Here is a 12,249-nt window from a genome sequence, read left to right on the forward strand (position 1 = left end):
TCACACAGGGGCATTGGGTGTTGCATAACTTTGTTTATGAAATAAATGTAATAAGTATGTAATTGTTGTGTTAGTTGTTCACTCAGGTTCCCTTTATTTAATATTAGGTTTTGGTTGAAGATATAACATTTAGTATAAAAAATATTCAAAAGGTGCAAATAAATGGGTTTTAATGAATACATTCATGCTTCATTACTTCAAAAAACTTACAAGGGGAGTCTTGTTCACTTTACAATATTTACAGTCATATTTCTGAAATTAAATCTAAAAAAATAAAATGTCAGAAAGGTAAGTTATGAATGGAATGCAATTCCCCAAAAGTATCTTGTAGTAAAATTGTATATTTCTCTCTTTTATACAAACAAACCCTTTCCCTCTTTCAAACAGTACATCTTGTGAATTAACTTTGTTTCCTGACACTGACACACATAATCAGTGTTTGTCTTTTTTGGACAGGAATCAAACGCATCCTGCAGGTTCCCCGGGAATGTTCCTAATCGTCCAAGAACAATAATCACAGTCCTAGACAGAAGTGTCTCTTGCACATCCATCCATCTGAAACTTTAATCAAGGGTGACTTTTTCATGGTGTAAAAAATACTGTAAAAGTAATAATCTGGCATTGTTATGTAATTTGAAACTTTTCTTCAGCAACGAGCGTTGTAAAAAAGGCCACTATTTATGCATTTATCAATGAACTAAACTCTACTTAAATAACTTTTTTATGGTCACCTTTTTATTTATTTTTGCACAGATTTGAACTATTTTGCGCCTTGAAAATGTTGCCCCAAAAGTAATTTCCCACGTCTAGTTTTGATTTACATTTGTCAACTAACGTGAATTCAAAGTGAAATCAACCAAACATTTCACCCGGCCATTGGATTTAAAAGTTGGGTATAAAAAAAGACTCCATTTCCTTACGATTTGAGAAAATGAATTGCAATTTTTAAAGGAACCGGTTGACTTTGTCTTTTAGCAAGCTAGGTCTTTTTATTTTGTCTACATTTGCACTTATGGCATAATCAAGTTATCCAATCAGTGTTCCACGTTGATTCAAAGTCATCACCTCAAATTTTGGGGTTGAAATGACAGTGCAAGTGTAGTCTTCTGAACAGAGTAACACTTCCAGTTACAGTACATCTTTTTTTACTTTACCTTTATTTAACTAGGCAAGTCAGTTAAGAACAAATTCTTATTTACAATGACGGCCTCCACCGGCCAAACCCAGACGACGCTGTGCCAATTGTGCGCCGCCCTATGGGACTCCCAATCACGGCCGGTTGTGATACAGCCTGAAATCGAACCGGGGGTCTGTAGTGACGCCTCAAGCACTGAGATGCAGTGCCTTAGACCGCTGCGCCACTCGGGAGCCCATATAAAATGTAGTGTTATTATTCAATCTGCTGTCATTTTAAATGGGTAGACAAATTTGGCATATAATGTAGACTGAGTATAGGGCAACTGAATATTTCTCCATTGTTTGGATTGCTCAGTTTGGATTCCAGGCTAACTCTTTTGTATTCCACACAATGAAATGACATTTAGGCTGACATTTCATGATATTTGAAAATGAGAAGTATGTCCAAACATTAAGGCAAAACTTATAGAACACTATAATAAAATCCTTTCATTGTGCTTGCTGAGCAACTTTATTGACTTTCCCGTGAGGTTTTAACTTGACATGGGGCTAAGACATCACAAAATGTACAAAGGAATTGCAGTAAGAAATGTTCTGTTCCAAACTCCTCAGAATGCTACTGAGATACGTTAGTAAAAGTGTGTTTTTAAAACCAGAAAATAGGGACACATTGGATGGATATGCATGACTTCAAGACTTTCTGATATGCAAATCAATTTGATTACGAGAAATTAATCTTCAACAGGAAGAAAATAAAAAGGGTTGAAATTGTTTTTTAACGTTACAATTATTAAACATCTTGATGCTGCAAAATGGCTGGAAACAAAAGCAACGTGACCATTTGAAGACAGTGAGTTGAATGTTATGATATAGACCATAACGTTTCCAGTTGGTCAAAAGAATTGCATCACAGTGATTGTGGAAGGCAACAGAATGTAAAATGGGGTAAAATAACTATTGGAATCAACATTAAAAGCAACTTTAAAAACATCTGCTAAAAACTAAATACTCATAAGTCCATTAGACATGATTTGAGGCCTATAAAACATTCAATTCTGATATAAATCAAAGACACCATCCCCTGTGACCAGGTCTAGTCTGTTAGAAGTCCCTAACAGGAAGTGCCCACGACAGTCTGGTCTTTGATGCTTGGTGTCCTTCTTCCCTTTCAATCAATGTCAATACACATAAAATCACTAATATACAACAGATAAAGCAAAAAAAAGCAATACAAACAAATTGAAACAGAACTACAGATAAATACAAATAAAAACAAAGGTGCCTTGATTATTTGTGACAAGTTTCCCTTTGCGGATTTCTCTGCTGACAAGGAAAAACCCTATATCCTCCGCCCAAATCCATTTGCTTTTGTCCTCTCTCTCTCTCTCTCACACACCCACTCTCTTTTCCGCTCTCCAAGTCAGCGTGATTCGGGTGCCGTGATTGGACGTACCACATAGGGGTGAGAGGTCATAGTTCATGATTATTTCCATAGTGGCAGACTGCTGGTGAGCTGACCGCTGACTGTACAAGGAAGGCGCTGAGTCCTGTGAGGGGGGAGGTGGAGTGGCGGGTGTTGTGGAGTTGACATTGTCCTGGAGGGGGAGGGAGTGGGTTGAAAAGGCCATGGAGGGAATGGCGAGTTAGGAGTCGTGATGGGGTTGGTCACTCGCAGGCCAGTTTGCTGTCGAAACTGGACAGGCCAATAGCGAAGGCTTGCAGGGCACACATGGGGTAGTTGTAGTCTAAGGTGAATACGTCCTCGGCCACTCTGCCAAACTGCATCACGATGTAGTCCGCTGAGGGAAGAGAGAAGAGATGATTCAATAATGTGAAATCATTATTCCATTCTACCCAAGGAGCGAGAGATAGAGGGAGGGAGAGAGGGAGAAATAGAGAGTGTGAAAAAGAGAAAGAGAGGAAAGAAAGAGTCGAGAGAAGCACTGACGGATCGACTCACGGTCGTTGTCGTGGACGATCTGAAAGTTCTTGACGGAGGCCTGTGTCACGCGGCCGTGGAAATTGAGCACGTAGGACTGGGTGTCGTCATTCCACACGGGGGCCTTGTTGTGCAGCTCGATCAGGTTTTCCAGTGAGTGGTTCTGCCACTTACTTAGAAGGCTGTCCTGCTCCTGGAAACACACACAGCCAACACAGTCATATCATTAGACACCAAACGGAAGAAATAGGACTGAAACAGGGAGGGACAACCTTGACTTGTCCAATAAGAACGCTCAATTTAGTTTTCAGTTGCAAAGCGTTTAAAAAAGGCTTTCCATTGCGTGCCCTAATGAATATGACCCAGACATCCAAACCATCTGATCTGACGTCACTGACCAGTGACCACATCTCACAGCCCTTAGTGGGTTAGCCTCAGTTTCCATTACATTGTTGACTTCAATACTCACTCCATTATTCAGATTGTGCTAAATTATTTTCTATTTCAAGTTGTAAGAATGCCAGAGTCTTAAATCAATCATGCCCTCTGACACGCTCCTCTCCCTTCCTGTGCATAACAAGTACAGTGACTACAAATATTAGGAGAAGTGCATAGAGTTGTACAGTCCCCTGGGACTGACACTTACACTGTTTGGGTGGACAGGGACCCTCTCAAAGTTCATGTTCATGCCTGGGATGATGACGGTCATCTTGCGGGGACCTTTGAACCCCAGAACGTTGGTCTCCTGTAGAGAGAACACAGGAGATCAGAATGTCACAACCTGACAGGGTTCAATTCTATTAGTGTGTGTGTGTGTGTGTGTGTGTGTGTGTGTGTGTGTGTGTGTGTGTGTGTGTGTGTGTACACTCACATAGCAGATGGCTGCGAGTTCCTGTCGTGTGTTGCTCTCCTCCAGCAGAGCTCCAGGGTTCTTACAGGGGTTGGTGCCGTGGTCATACACCGTGAACTTGGTCCCCATCAGGTTGGACCTGCAGGATGACCAGACCAATCACATTAGAGTCTACAGTGTCCCTCCAGCACTCACAATCCCAATAGGGTTATCAGATGCAGCCGAGGGCTCAAAACTATATGGAAATTGTTTATCAGCAAGGACTTAGAATTATATTTAGCAGAGTTGTGACAGAGTGAGATATGGTTGTCACGCCCTGGCTCTGGGGACACTGTTATGTTGAGCCAGGGTGTGTAGATCTATGTTCCCTATTTCTATGTTGGCCTGAGTGACTCCCAATCAGAGGCAACGAGTGTCAGCTGTTTGCTGGTTGTCTCTGATTGGGAGCCATATTTAAACTGTCGGTTTTTCCTTTGGTTTTGTGGGTTCTTGTTTCAAGTTGGTTTAGTTTGACCGTGAACTGTCACGTTACCGTCTTTGTTGTTTTGATCGTGTTTACGCTCAATAAAGAGTATGTTTGCCTGCAACGCTGCGCCTTGGTCCTCATCTGTTCCTGACGATCGTAACAGAAGAACCCACCAAAACTGGACCAAGCAGCGAGTCGAGGAGCCATCACCAGGGAAATCCCTAGCAGATCTCCGTGGCAGCCTCGACTGGGTCAAGCCGAGTGAAGAGCGGAGAGAGTGGACTTGGGAACAATGGATTAAGAGTCTCGACTGGGCCAAGCCAAGTGAAGAGCAGAGAGGTTGGACTTTGAAGCAGTGGGGTGAGAGTCTGGCGAGAACTAGGGAGGCCTGGTCCACGGGGAGGAGAGAACCCCAGAAAATTTTTAGGGGGGGGCTCACGACGTGGACGACGGGGCAGCAGGATGCCGCGATGGAGCGGTCCAGCGGGTGTGCAGAGGAGGCCGCCAGGTTAAGGGGGCCACTGGTCACAGAGGAGAGGGAAAGTGTGGAGGCACGGCGAGAGGTACTGGGGTGTGTTACCAGTCCGGTCCGGCCCGTTCCTGATCCCTGCGTAGGGCCAGTGGTGTGTGTCCCCAGTACGGTCCGGCCTGTTCCTGTTCCTCGCATCGAGCCTGTGGTGCGTGTCGTCAGCCCGGCCCGGCCTGTTCCTGCTCCCCGCACCAAACCTATGGTGCGCGTCGCCAGCCCGGTCCGGCCCGTTCCTGCTCCCCGCACCAAATCTGGGGTGCGTTTCGTCAGCCCTGTCCGGCCCGTTCCTGCTCCCCGCACCAAGCCAATGGTGCGCGTCGCCAGCCCGGCCCGGCCTGTTCCTGCTCCATGCACCAAACCTGTGGTGCGCGTCGCCAGCCCGGTCCGGCCTGTTCCTGCTCCCCGCACCAAATCTGTGGTGCGTTTCGTCAGCCCTGTCCGGCCCGTTCCTGCTCTCCGCACCAAGTCTGTGGTGCGCGTCGCCAGCCCGGTCCAGCCTGTTCCTGCTCCCCGCACCAAGTCTGTGGTGCGCGTCGCCAGCCCGGTCCGGCCCGTTCCTGCTCTACGCATCAAGTCTGTGGTGCGCGTCGCCAGCCCAGTCCGGCCCATTCCTGCTCCACGCACCAAGCCAGGGGTGCGTATCGTCAGCCCGGTCCGACCAGTTGCTACTCCACGCACCAAGCCAGGGGTGCGCATCGTCAGCCCGGTCCGGTCCGTTCCTGTTCCACGCACCAAGCCAGGGGTGTGTATCGTCAGCCCGGTCCGGTCCATTCCTGCTCCACGCACCAAGCCAGGGGTGTGTATCGTCAGCCCGGTCCGGCCAGTTGCTACTCCACGCACCAAGCCAGGGGTGCGCATCGTCAGCCCGGTCCGGTCCGTTCCTGTTCCACGCACCAAGCCAGGGGTGCGTGTCGTCAGTCCGGCTCCGGCCAGCGGGGCCAGACCGGACCAGGGGTACTTTGGGGGGTTGGAGAGGAAGTGGGGATCGGGCCCAGAGCCGGATCCGCCGCCAAGGCGGAGTGCCCACCCGGTCCCTCCCCTGTGGTATGTAGTTGGCTCGGTCGGAGTCCGCGCCTTTAGGGGGGGGTACTGTCACGCCCTGGCTCTGGGGACACTGTTATGTTGAGCCAGGGTGTGTAGATCTATGTTCCCTATTTCTATGTTGGCCTGAGTGACTCCCAATCAGAGGCAACGAGTGTCAGCTGTTTGCTGGTTGTCTCTGATTGGGAGCCATATTTAAACTGTCGGTTTTTCCTTTGGTTTTGTGGGTTCTTGTTTCAAGTTGGTTTAGTTTGACCGTGAACTGTCACGTTACTGTCTTTGTTGTTTTGATCGTGTTTTCGCTCAATAAAGAGTATGTTTGCCTGCAACGCTGCGCCTTGGTCCTCATCTGTTCCTGACGATCGTGACAATGGTCCTACCTCAGTTTCCCCATGAAGCTCTCTCCCTCGCGTGACAGGTCCGTGGGGTCCACTGAGATCAGGTAGTTGGACGTCTTGCTCTTTTTCCTCTTCCTCCCAGCCAGCAGAAACAGCTGAGTGAAACAGAGAGAGTAAACTCAGGGTGAGAGGGAAACTAACAAACCATCATTTTAATCACTATCAAAAAAGGCGTTACTTTTCCTTCATATTCTCATACCATTTAAAATGTAGCTATTGAGGAAAAGAAAATTAAACAGGCCCGTGGAATAAGATGGTAAAAGAAACCTATCTTGACTGTAAATCTATCTAGGTGTTGTCTCCATGTTAATCCACCATGACAGGATGTGAGGTCATACGTACCTTCCTGCCGTCCTCTCTCTCCAGGTGCATAAAGTAGGTGGGGTACAGGCCGCGGTCCATTCCCTTCTTGTCCCGGGATATGCGGCACTTGACGGTGATGCCGCGGGGGGCGGGACGCACCACAAACTGCTCCAGGTTGTCCACTTCGATCAGGGCGCTCTCCGCCGTGGGCGACCCCGGTGTCACGTACTCCTGAGAGGCGGAAAAAGACACACACTGCTACATCACAAAACATACCGGCCAATCACTGTTATAAAGGAGATACGGTCCAGGAGTAAGGGGGACAACATTCATCTGCCATCTTGTTGTTTCAGTGTCTTCATGCATTTCTATGCGTCTTCAAGTGACAACTTTATTTGTCATGTGTAATGAATACATTAGAAGTCTTACTCACAAGCCATAGACACATAGCTATGTAAGTGCGTCTAATGATATGGTTGGACTCACTGTGTTGGACTTGGTGCTGGAGGCAGACGCAGGCCGGGTTGACTCTGTGTTGGGGGACAGCGAGCGGGTCCGGTCTTTATCACCATCTTCCTCACTGGCCTCTTCGTAGTTCATACTGCCTGACAGACCTGGTCAAGGGAGAAAGAATGCGCTATGGGAGGTGTGGCCTACATCTTACACGCCATTGGTTGAGATCAGAGGACCCAGGGTTCTATGCAGACAGGAGAGATCATCTCAGATGCCAAGCCAAGCTGAAAACACCTCCATATCTCCTCAGTAATCCCATAGGTTCTTATTGCCATGACTCAAGGAGAGATTTTTTCTCCTGGGACCCAAAGGGATTAATTTGCATGTAATGGATATGGGCAACGTATTTCTTCAAATGTATTCAGATTTAGTTTTTGATCACATAGCCTTTGATTTGTTCCAACTAAGTCATCATACTACCCCAGTTGAAAATATGAACTGATGCAATATTTCTGCAATCGGAAAAGGACACATATTACAGTATGCAGCTGAAACTGCTCTCTAAAATATTTAGGAGACAGCCTGACCTCAAAACAGCTGGCAGAGGATAGGAAGGAAAGCAGAAGCGAAATAGTGCTGAGTAACTGTTGAGACCCATTGAGGAATAACTTTTCTGTATAGAACAGATGAGACTACCCAGTAACCAGGTTAGAACAGATGAGACTACCCAGTAACCAGGTTAGAACAGATGAGACTACCCAGTAACCAGGTTAGAACAGATGAGACTACCCAGTAACCAGGTTAGAACAGATGAGACTACCCAGTAACCAGGTTAGAACAGATGAGACTACCCAGTAACCAGGTTAGAACAGATGAGACTACCCAGTAACCAGGTTAGAACAGATGAGACTACCCAGTAACCAGGTTAGAACAGATGAGACTACCCAGTAACCAGGTTAGAACAGATGAGACTACCCAGTAACCAGGTTAGAACAGATGAGACTACCCAGTAACCAGGTTAGAACAGATGAGACTACCCAGTAACCAGGTTAGAACAGATGAGACTACCCAGTAACCAGGTTACGATAGAAGAGACCTGTTATGAACCTCTAGCCATCCCAGCAGCTGTCATTATGCCCAGACACCACTGTTAGTCGACTACTGAGCCCTGTATATTTCCACATTGGAAAGAATACTGTAAAATACAAGACAATAGATTCTCCATCTTCAATGTGTTTTATCCATCACTGAGAGCTGGTTTCCTGGAACCAGATTAAGCCTTGTACTAAAAGCACGTCTGGTTCAGTCCGGGAGTATTCGGTGTCCGCGAAACCGGCCCTGATAGTCCAATGTAAAGGGGTTAGTTAGGAAAGAGGGAAATTAGAGAGATGAAGCAGAAATCGTACTGAGAGCTGCCAGCCAGACAGAACCAGCACGGTGTGATCAGACAGGCCTCTGTGGGAGCTGCTCTGGACAGGTGTCAGTAATGCTGCTAATTGGATTGACCAGCTGTGACTCTGGCTGGTGCTGGCTGGCGCTGTGGAATATTTAAATGAGAAAGCATCTTTTAGGTGCGAAAGTAGAATTCAAAGTGAGCAGGGGGAAAATGTTCGCTCTCAAAGTGTTCCATCATTGATGATACATGAAATACTAAATGTTGTGATGCCAGTTTTTCTTCTAATGTGTATTAAAGTCACTTACTCAGCGTATCTTGAAGCCAGAATATGATATCTAGCACTTTACACCCAATGACTAGGTTACTATCAGTAACTATGTCATTCACTGTTGTTGTATCCTACCTCAGTTTCACCTGTGCTCCATAGAGTTAGTGCTGCAGAGAGAGAGAGGAAAGGAGAGAGAGACAGAAACCCAGCAACCTTCACTCCGGCCCCGTAACCATGGGAACGGCAGGCTGCTCTCTACTACCTGACTGGAGTAGTTTCTCCCTGGCAGACAGCGGGCGCTCTGGCCCCTCCTCCGGGCCCTCCTCCAGCCCCTCCTCCACTGCACCTATCAACTGGACCACCCTGCCGCGGGTGGGGTCAGTCAGAGAGGGGGAGGGGCTGAGTGAGATGTCCCACGCCTCTGCGGATAAACGCATATGTATTGGCCAACGTGGCTAGAAACAATATGTACACAGTGGTGTTCACTCCATCTAGCCCCGGAGATGTGTCTAAATGTCAGGGTACTGCCAAACATGAAATACAGATCGTAAATGTCAGCTACACTCTAATAGTGACTCCAAGGCATCAATTAAAACAACACACAAAGTTTTGCAGACTCACTGCTTTTACTAATCAGCCAAATGAAAATGTCAAAGCGTGCTGATAATACAACTTTTATAAAAAAAGATAGAGCTCAATGCTCATGTTGTAAATGGGATAATTTCAAACAACCAATTTCTCTCAGTCTCACAGCACATAAAGTTCTTTACCCTGGAAACTCACTAACCAGTTTTGATTGAATAGCGTCCCCAAGTCAAATCAAAATGGAGGCAGAAGGCTATTATTAATCCTTTGCCGTTTCCATTTCAATTCGTTTCCACTGGGAAATCAAAAATGCAGCCAGGCAGATAGATTCTATCTAAGGCACCGGAGGACAGGCTGTATCTCAGTAGCACTAAGCAGACCCGACATTCATTCATGATGAAGGTTTGCATTATAGAGAGGGGAGTGTCACCTGCCATCTTGTTGCTGTCCAGGAGAAGATCCTTAAAAAACGGAGGCTAATGCAGTAATATACTGCCCTCAATCTGTGTCTCAGGTTTAACTATGTAATACATCTCCCTCCCGGATATAGACCTGGCTATCTTTATTTAGCTTGTCATTTAGCACAGTAACAGTACAAAATGATATTGAATTAGTCTCAGGAAATGAAAGAGACTTCAACACTCATCGTGGACCAGCCAGAAGGAGGTGAGGTGGCATATAGGGGTACTGTGGTAGGTGGATGCTACTCTTGCCTCTTACACGTGATAAAATGATCCATTTCTCACTGCGTCACCATCAATCTCGCCCTCCGCCGGCCGGCTCTATAACTGCACACTGCAGCCCCACAGCCCTGGGAGGAAGTAGTATCCAGAGCAGGGAAAAGGTTTTAGCACTGCGCAATGGCTTTTAACGAGGACAACCGAAAGGACAGCATCAACAGGTTGTGGACCTGCCAGAAGGAGGTGAGGTGGCATATAGGGGTACTGTGGTAGGTGGATGCTACTCTTGCCTCTTACACATGATAAAATGATCCATTTCTCACTAAGACTGTCTCTGAACAAGGATGTTGACCAGATATGCTCCCACGCTCCAATTTCTCACCTGTCCTCCTTTGCTTTCTTTTTCTTCTCACCCCCTGCCTCTCACTCTATCCTGTCTCCTGAGTGGCGAAGTGGTCTAAGGCACTGCATCGCAGTGCTAACTGTGCCACTAGAGATCCTGGTTCGAATCCAGGCTCTGTCGCAGCCGGCCACGACCGGGAGACTCATGGGCGGCGCACAATTGGTCCAGGGTAGGGGAGGGAATGGCCGGCAGGGATGTAGCTCAGTTGATAGAGCATGGCATTTGCAATGCCAGGGTTGTGGGTTCGATTCCCACGGGGGGCCAATAAAAAATAAAAAAAATGTATTCACTAACTGTAAGTCGCTCTGGATAAGAGCGTCTGCTAAATGACTAAAATGTAAATGTATTTCTCTCTCTCTCTCAGTTCAGCCTGTCCTCTCACTAGACTACAAAGTGCCTCTACCAGCCCAGAGGTGTGAAAGTGACACTTATATTGAGTGCCCTGTCTGTGTAGCCGTGAGGCCCGCCAGATCAGCAGACGGGATGTGATCTCTGAAGCTGCTTGGTATTCGTGTGCTGAGGCGACCCAGAGGATTTATCAGGGTAGATGATGATGGGGATATAACTGACTGACTCGCATGTCTATAGCACTACTGCGTATGAGACATTGTCTGTGCTGTGTAGGCCATAGGGTTAGGACTATTTCCTGGTCACATGGTCTGACCATAACTAGGCCCCGGAGTATTTCCTGGTCACATGGTCTGACCATAACTAGGCCCCGGAGTATTTCCTGGTCACATGGTCTGACCATAACTAGGCCCCGGAGTATTTCCTGGTCAGGTAAGGTGTTCAGGAAACCCCCCAGCCTTACCTATTGACAGAACTCTTTAACACTCCACTTTAGCACTCCTGACTCCCTGTCTGACCCCCTTCTCAAGCCCCCCCGGCTCACCTCGTTTCTGCAGCAGCTCGTGGATATCCGTCTTGGGCTCCAGCAGAGTCTCTGTGTCCCCGTCCCGGTCTGGCTCCTCGGCGGGGGGAGACTGGGGCAGCGGCTGGGACAGGGACAGGGGCTGGGACTGGCTCACAGACAGAATCTGGATCTTGGTACCCAGGTCTGGGGCCTCAGAGCCCATGAAGGCAGCAGGGCCGTCGATACCTGCAGGGTGGGGCGCATTCAAAATTATGTTAATGACTTTGTCCTGCTTGTCTGTGTGTTTGAGCACCCAGCTGTCTACTTCTCCAAGAGCTGTCCTGTATTCCTGTGCTTCTATCTGTGCTTCCCTGAGGTGATTTGATTACTTATGCCTTATTACTTAGCCGTCTGCTTGCAGCTGTGTTTCTCTGTAGTACCTCTCCTCTATGTTCATGTCAGAGCTCCTCTTTATAGTTAGCCTTGTGCTATGGAGTGATATGCTGCACTGAGCAGGTGGCTTCAGCTTGCCCTTTTCTTGCCTGGGAGTCTGAATGCTGCTCTGCCTCTCTGAATGTGACTCTCTCCTCCCCATCTGAAGGCCCATCTGGGCATCAGAGAGAACAGCTTCCTGGGTGTCTCCTCAACTACCTTGACTGAGGGAGGCGTTATTAGACACGCACGTGCACGCACGCACACACACACCTCAACATATTCGTTTCCTGACTGTTTGTAGGAACATTTTATAACATTGTATCCCAGTATGTGAGAGACTAACATATGCAGCATGCCAATGTACAGGCGATTGGTGTCAGAAGTGGGATGCACCAATGTTTATAATCCTATTCTATATAAGCACTTTTTCTATAGCCTTGTATTTCCTGACTGGTCTATTCTACCTCGATCTGGAAGGCCACTCTGCTCCTCCAGAGTGAGCTCCATGACTGG

At 47.4% G+C, this 12,249-nt stretch overlaps 1 protein-coding gene across 1 annotated transcript in view; it reads right to left on the minus strand.

Annotated features, from left to right (window-relative positions):
- Positions 1-1,622: 1,622 nt before the first annotated feature.
- Positions 1,623-12,249, minus strand: part of LOC311140482 (tubby-related protein 3-like) — a 42,160-nt gene continuing 31,533 nt past the window's right edge. Inside the window, exons 5-12 of the mRNA XM_084175558.1 lie at positions 11,341-11,547; positions 7,150-7,277; positions 6,703-6,894; positions 6,343-6,455; positions 3,948-4,065; positions 3,723-3,821; positions 3,098-3,269; positions 1,623-2,936 (exon numbers count right to left, since the gene is read on the minus strand). Of these exons, the coding sequence (XP_084031684.1) occupies positions 2,803-2,936; positions 3,098-3,269; positions 3,723-3,821; positions 3,948-4,065; positions 6,343-6,455; positions 6,703-6,894; positions 7,150-7,277; positions 11,341-11,547 (1,163 nt within the window). The 3' untranslated portion in view covers positions 1,623-2,802. The remainder of the gene's footprint in view (positions 2,937-3,097; positions 3,270-3,722; positions 3,822-3,947; positions 4,066-6,342; positions 6,456-6,702; positions 6,895-7,149; positions 7,278-11,340; positions 11,548-12,249) is intronic.

The sequence above is a fragment of the Coregonus lavaretus genome (genome assembly GCF_964263955.1).
Source record: "Coregonus lavaretus genome assembly, chromosome: 13".
Taxonomy (NCBI): Eukaryota; Metazoa; Chordata; class Actinopteri; order Salmoniformes; family Salmonidae; genus Coregonus; species Coregonus lavaretus.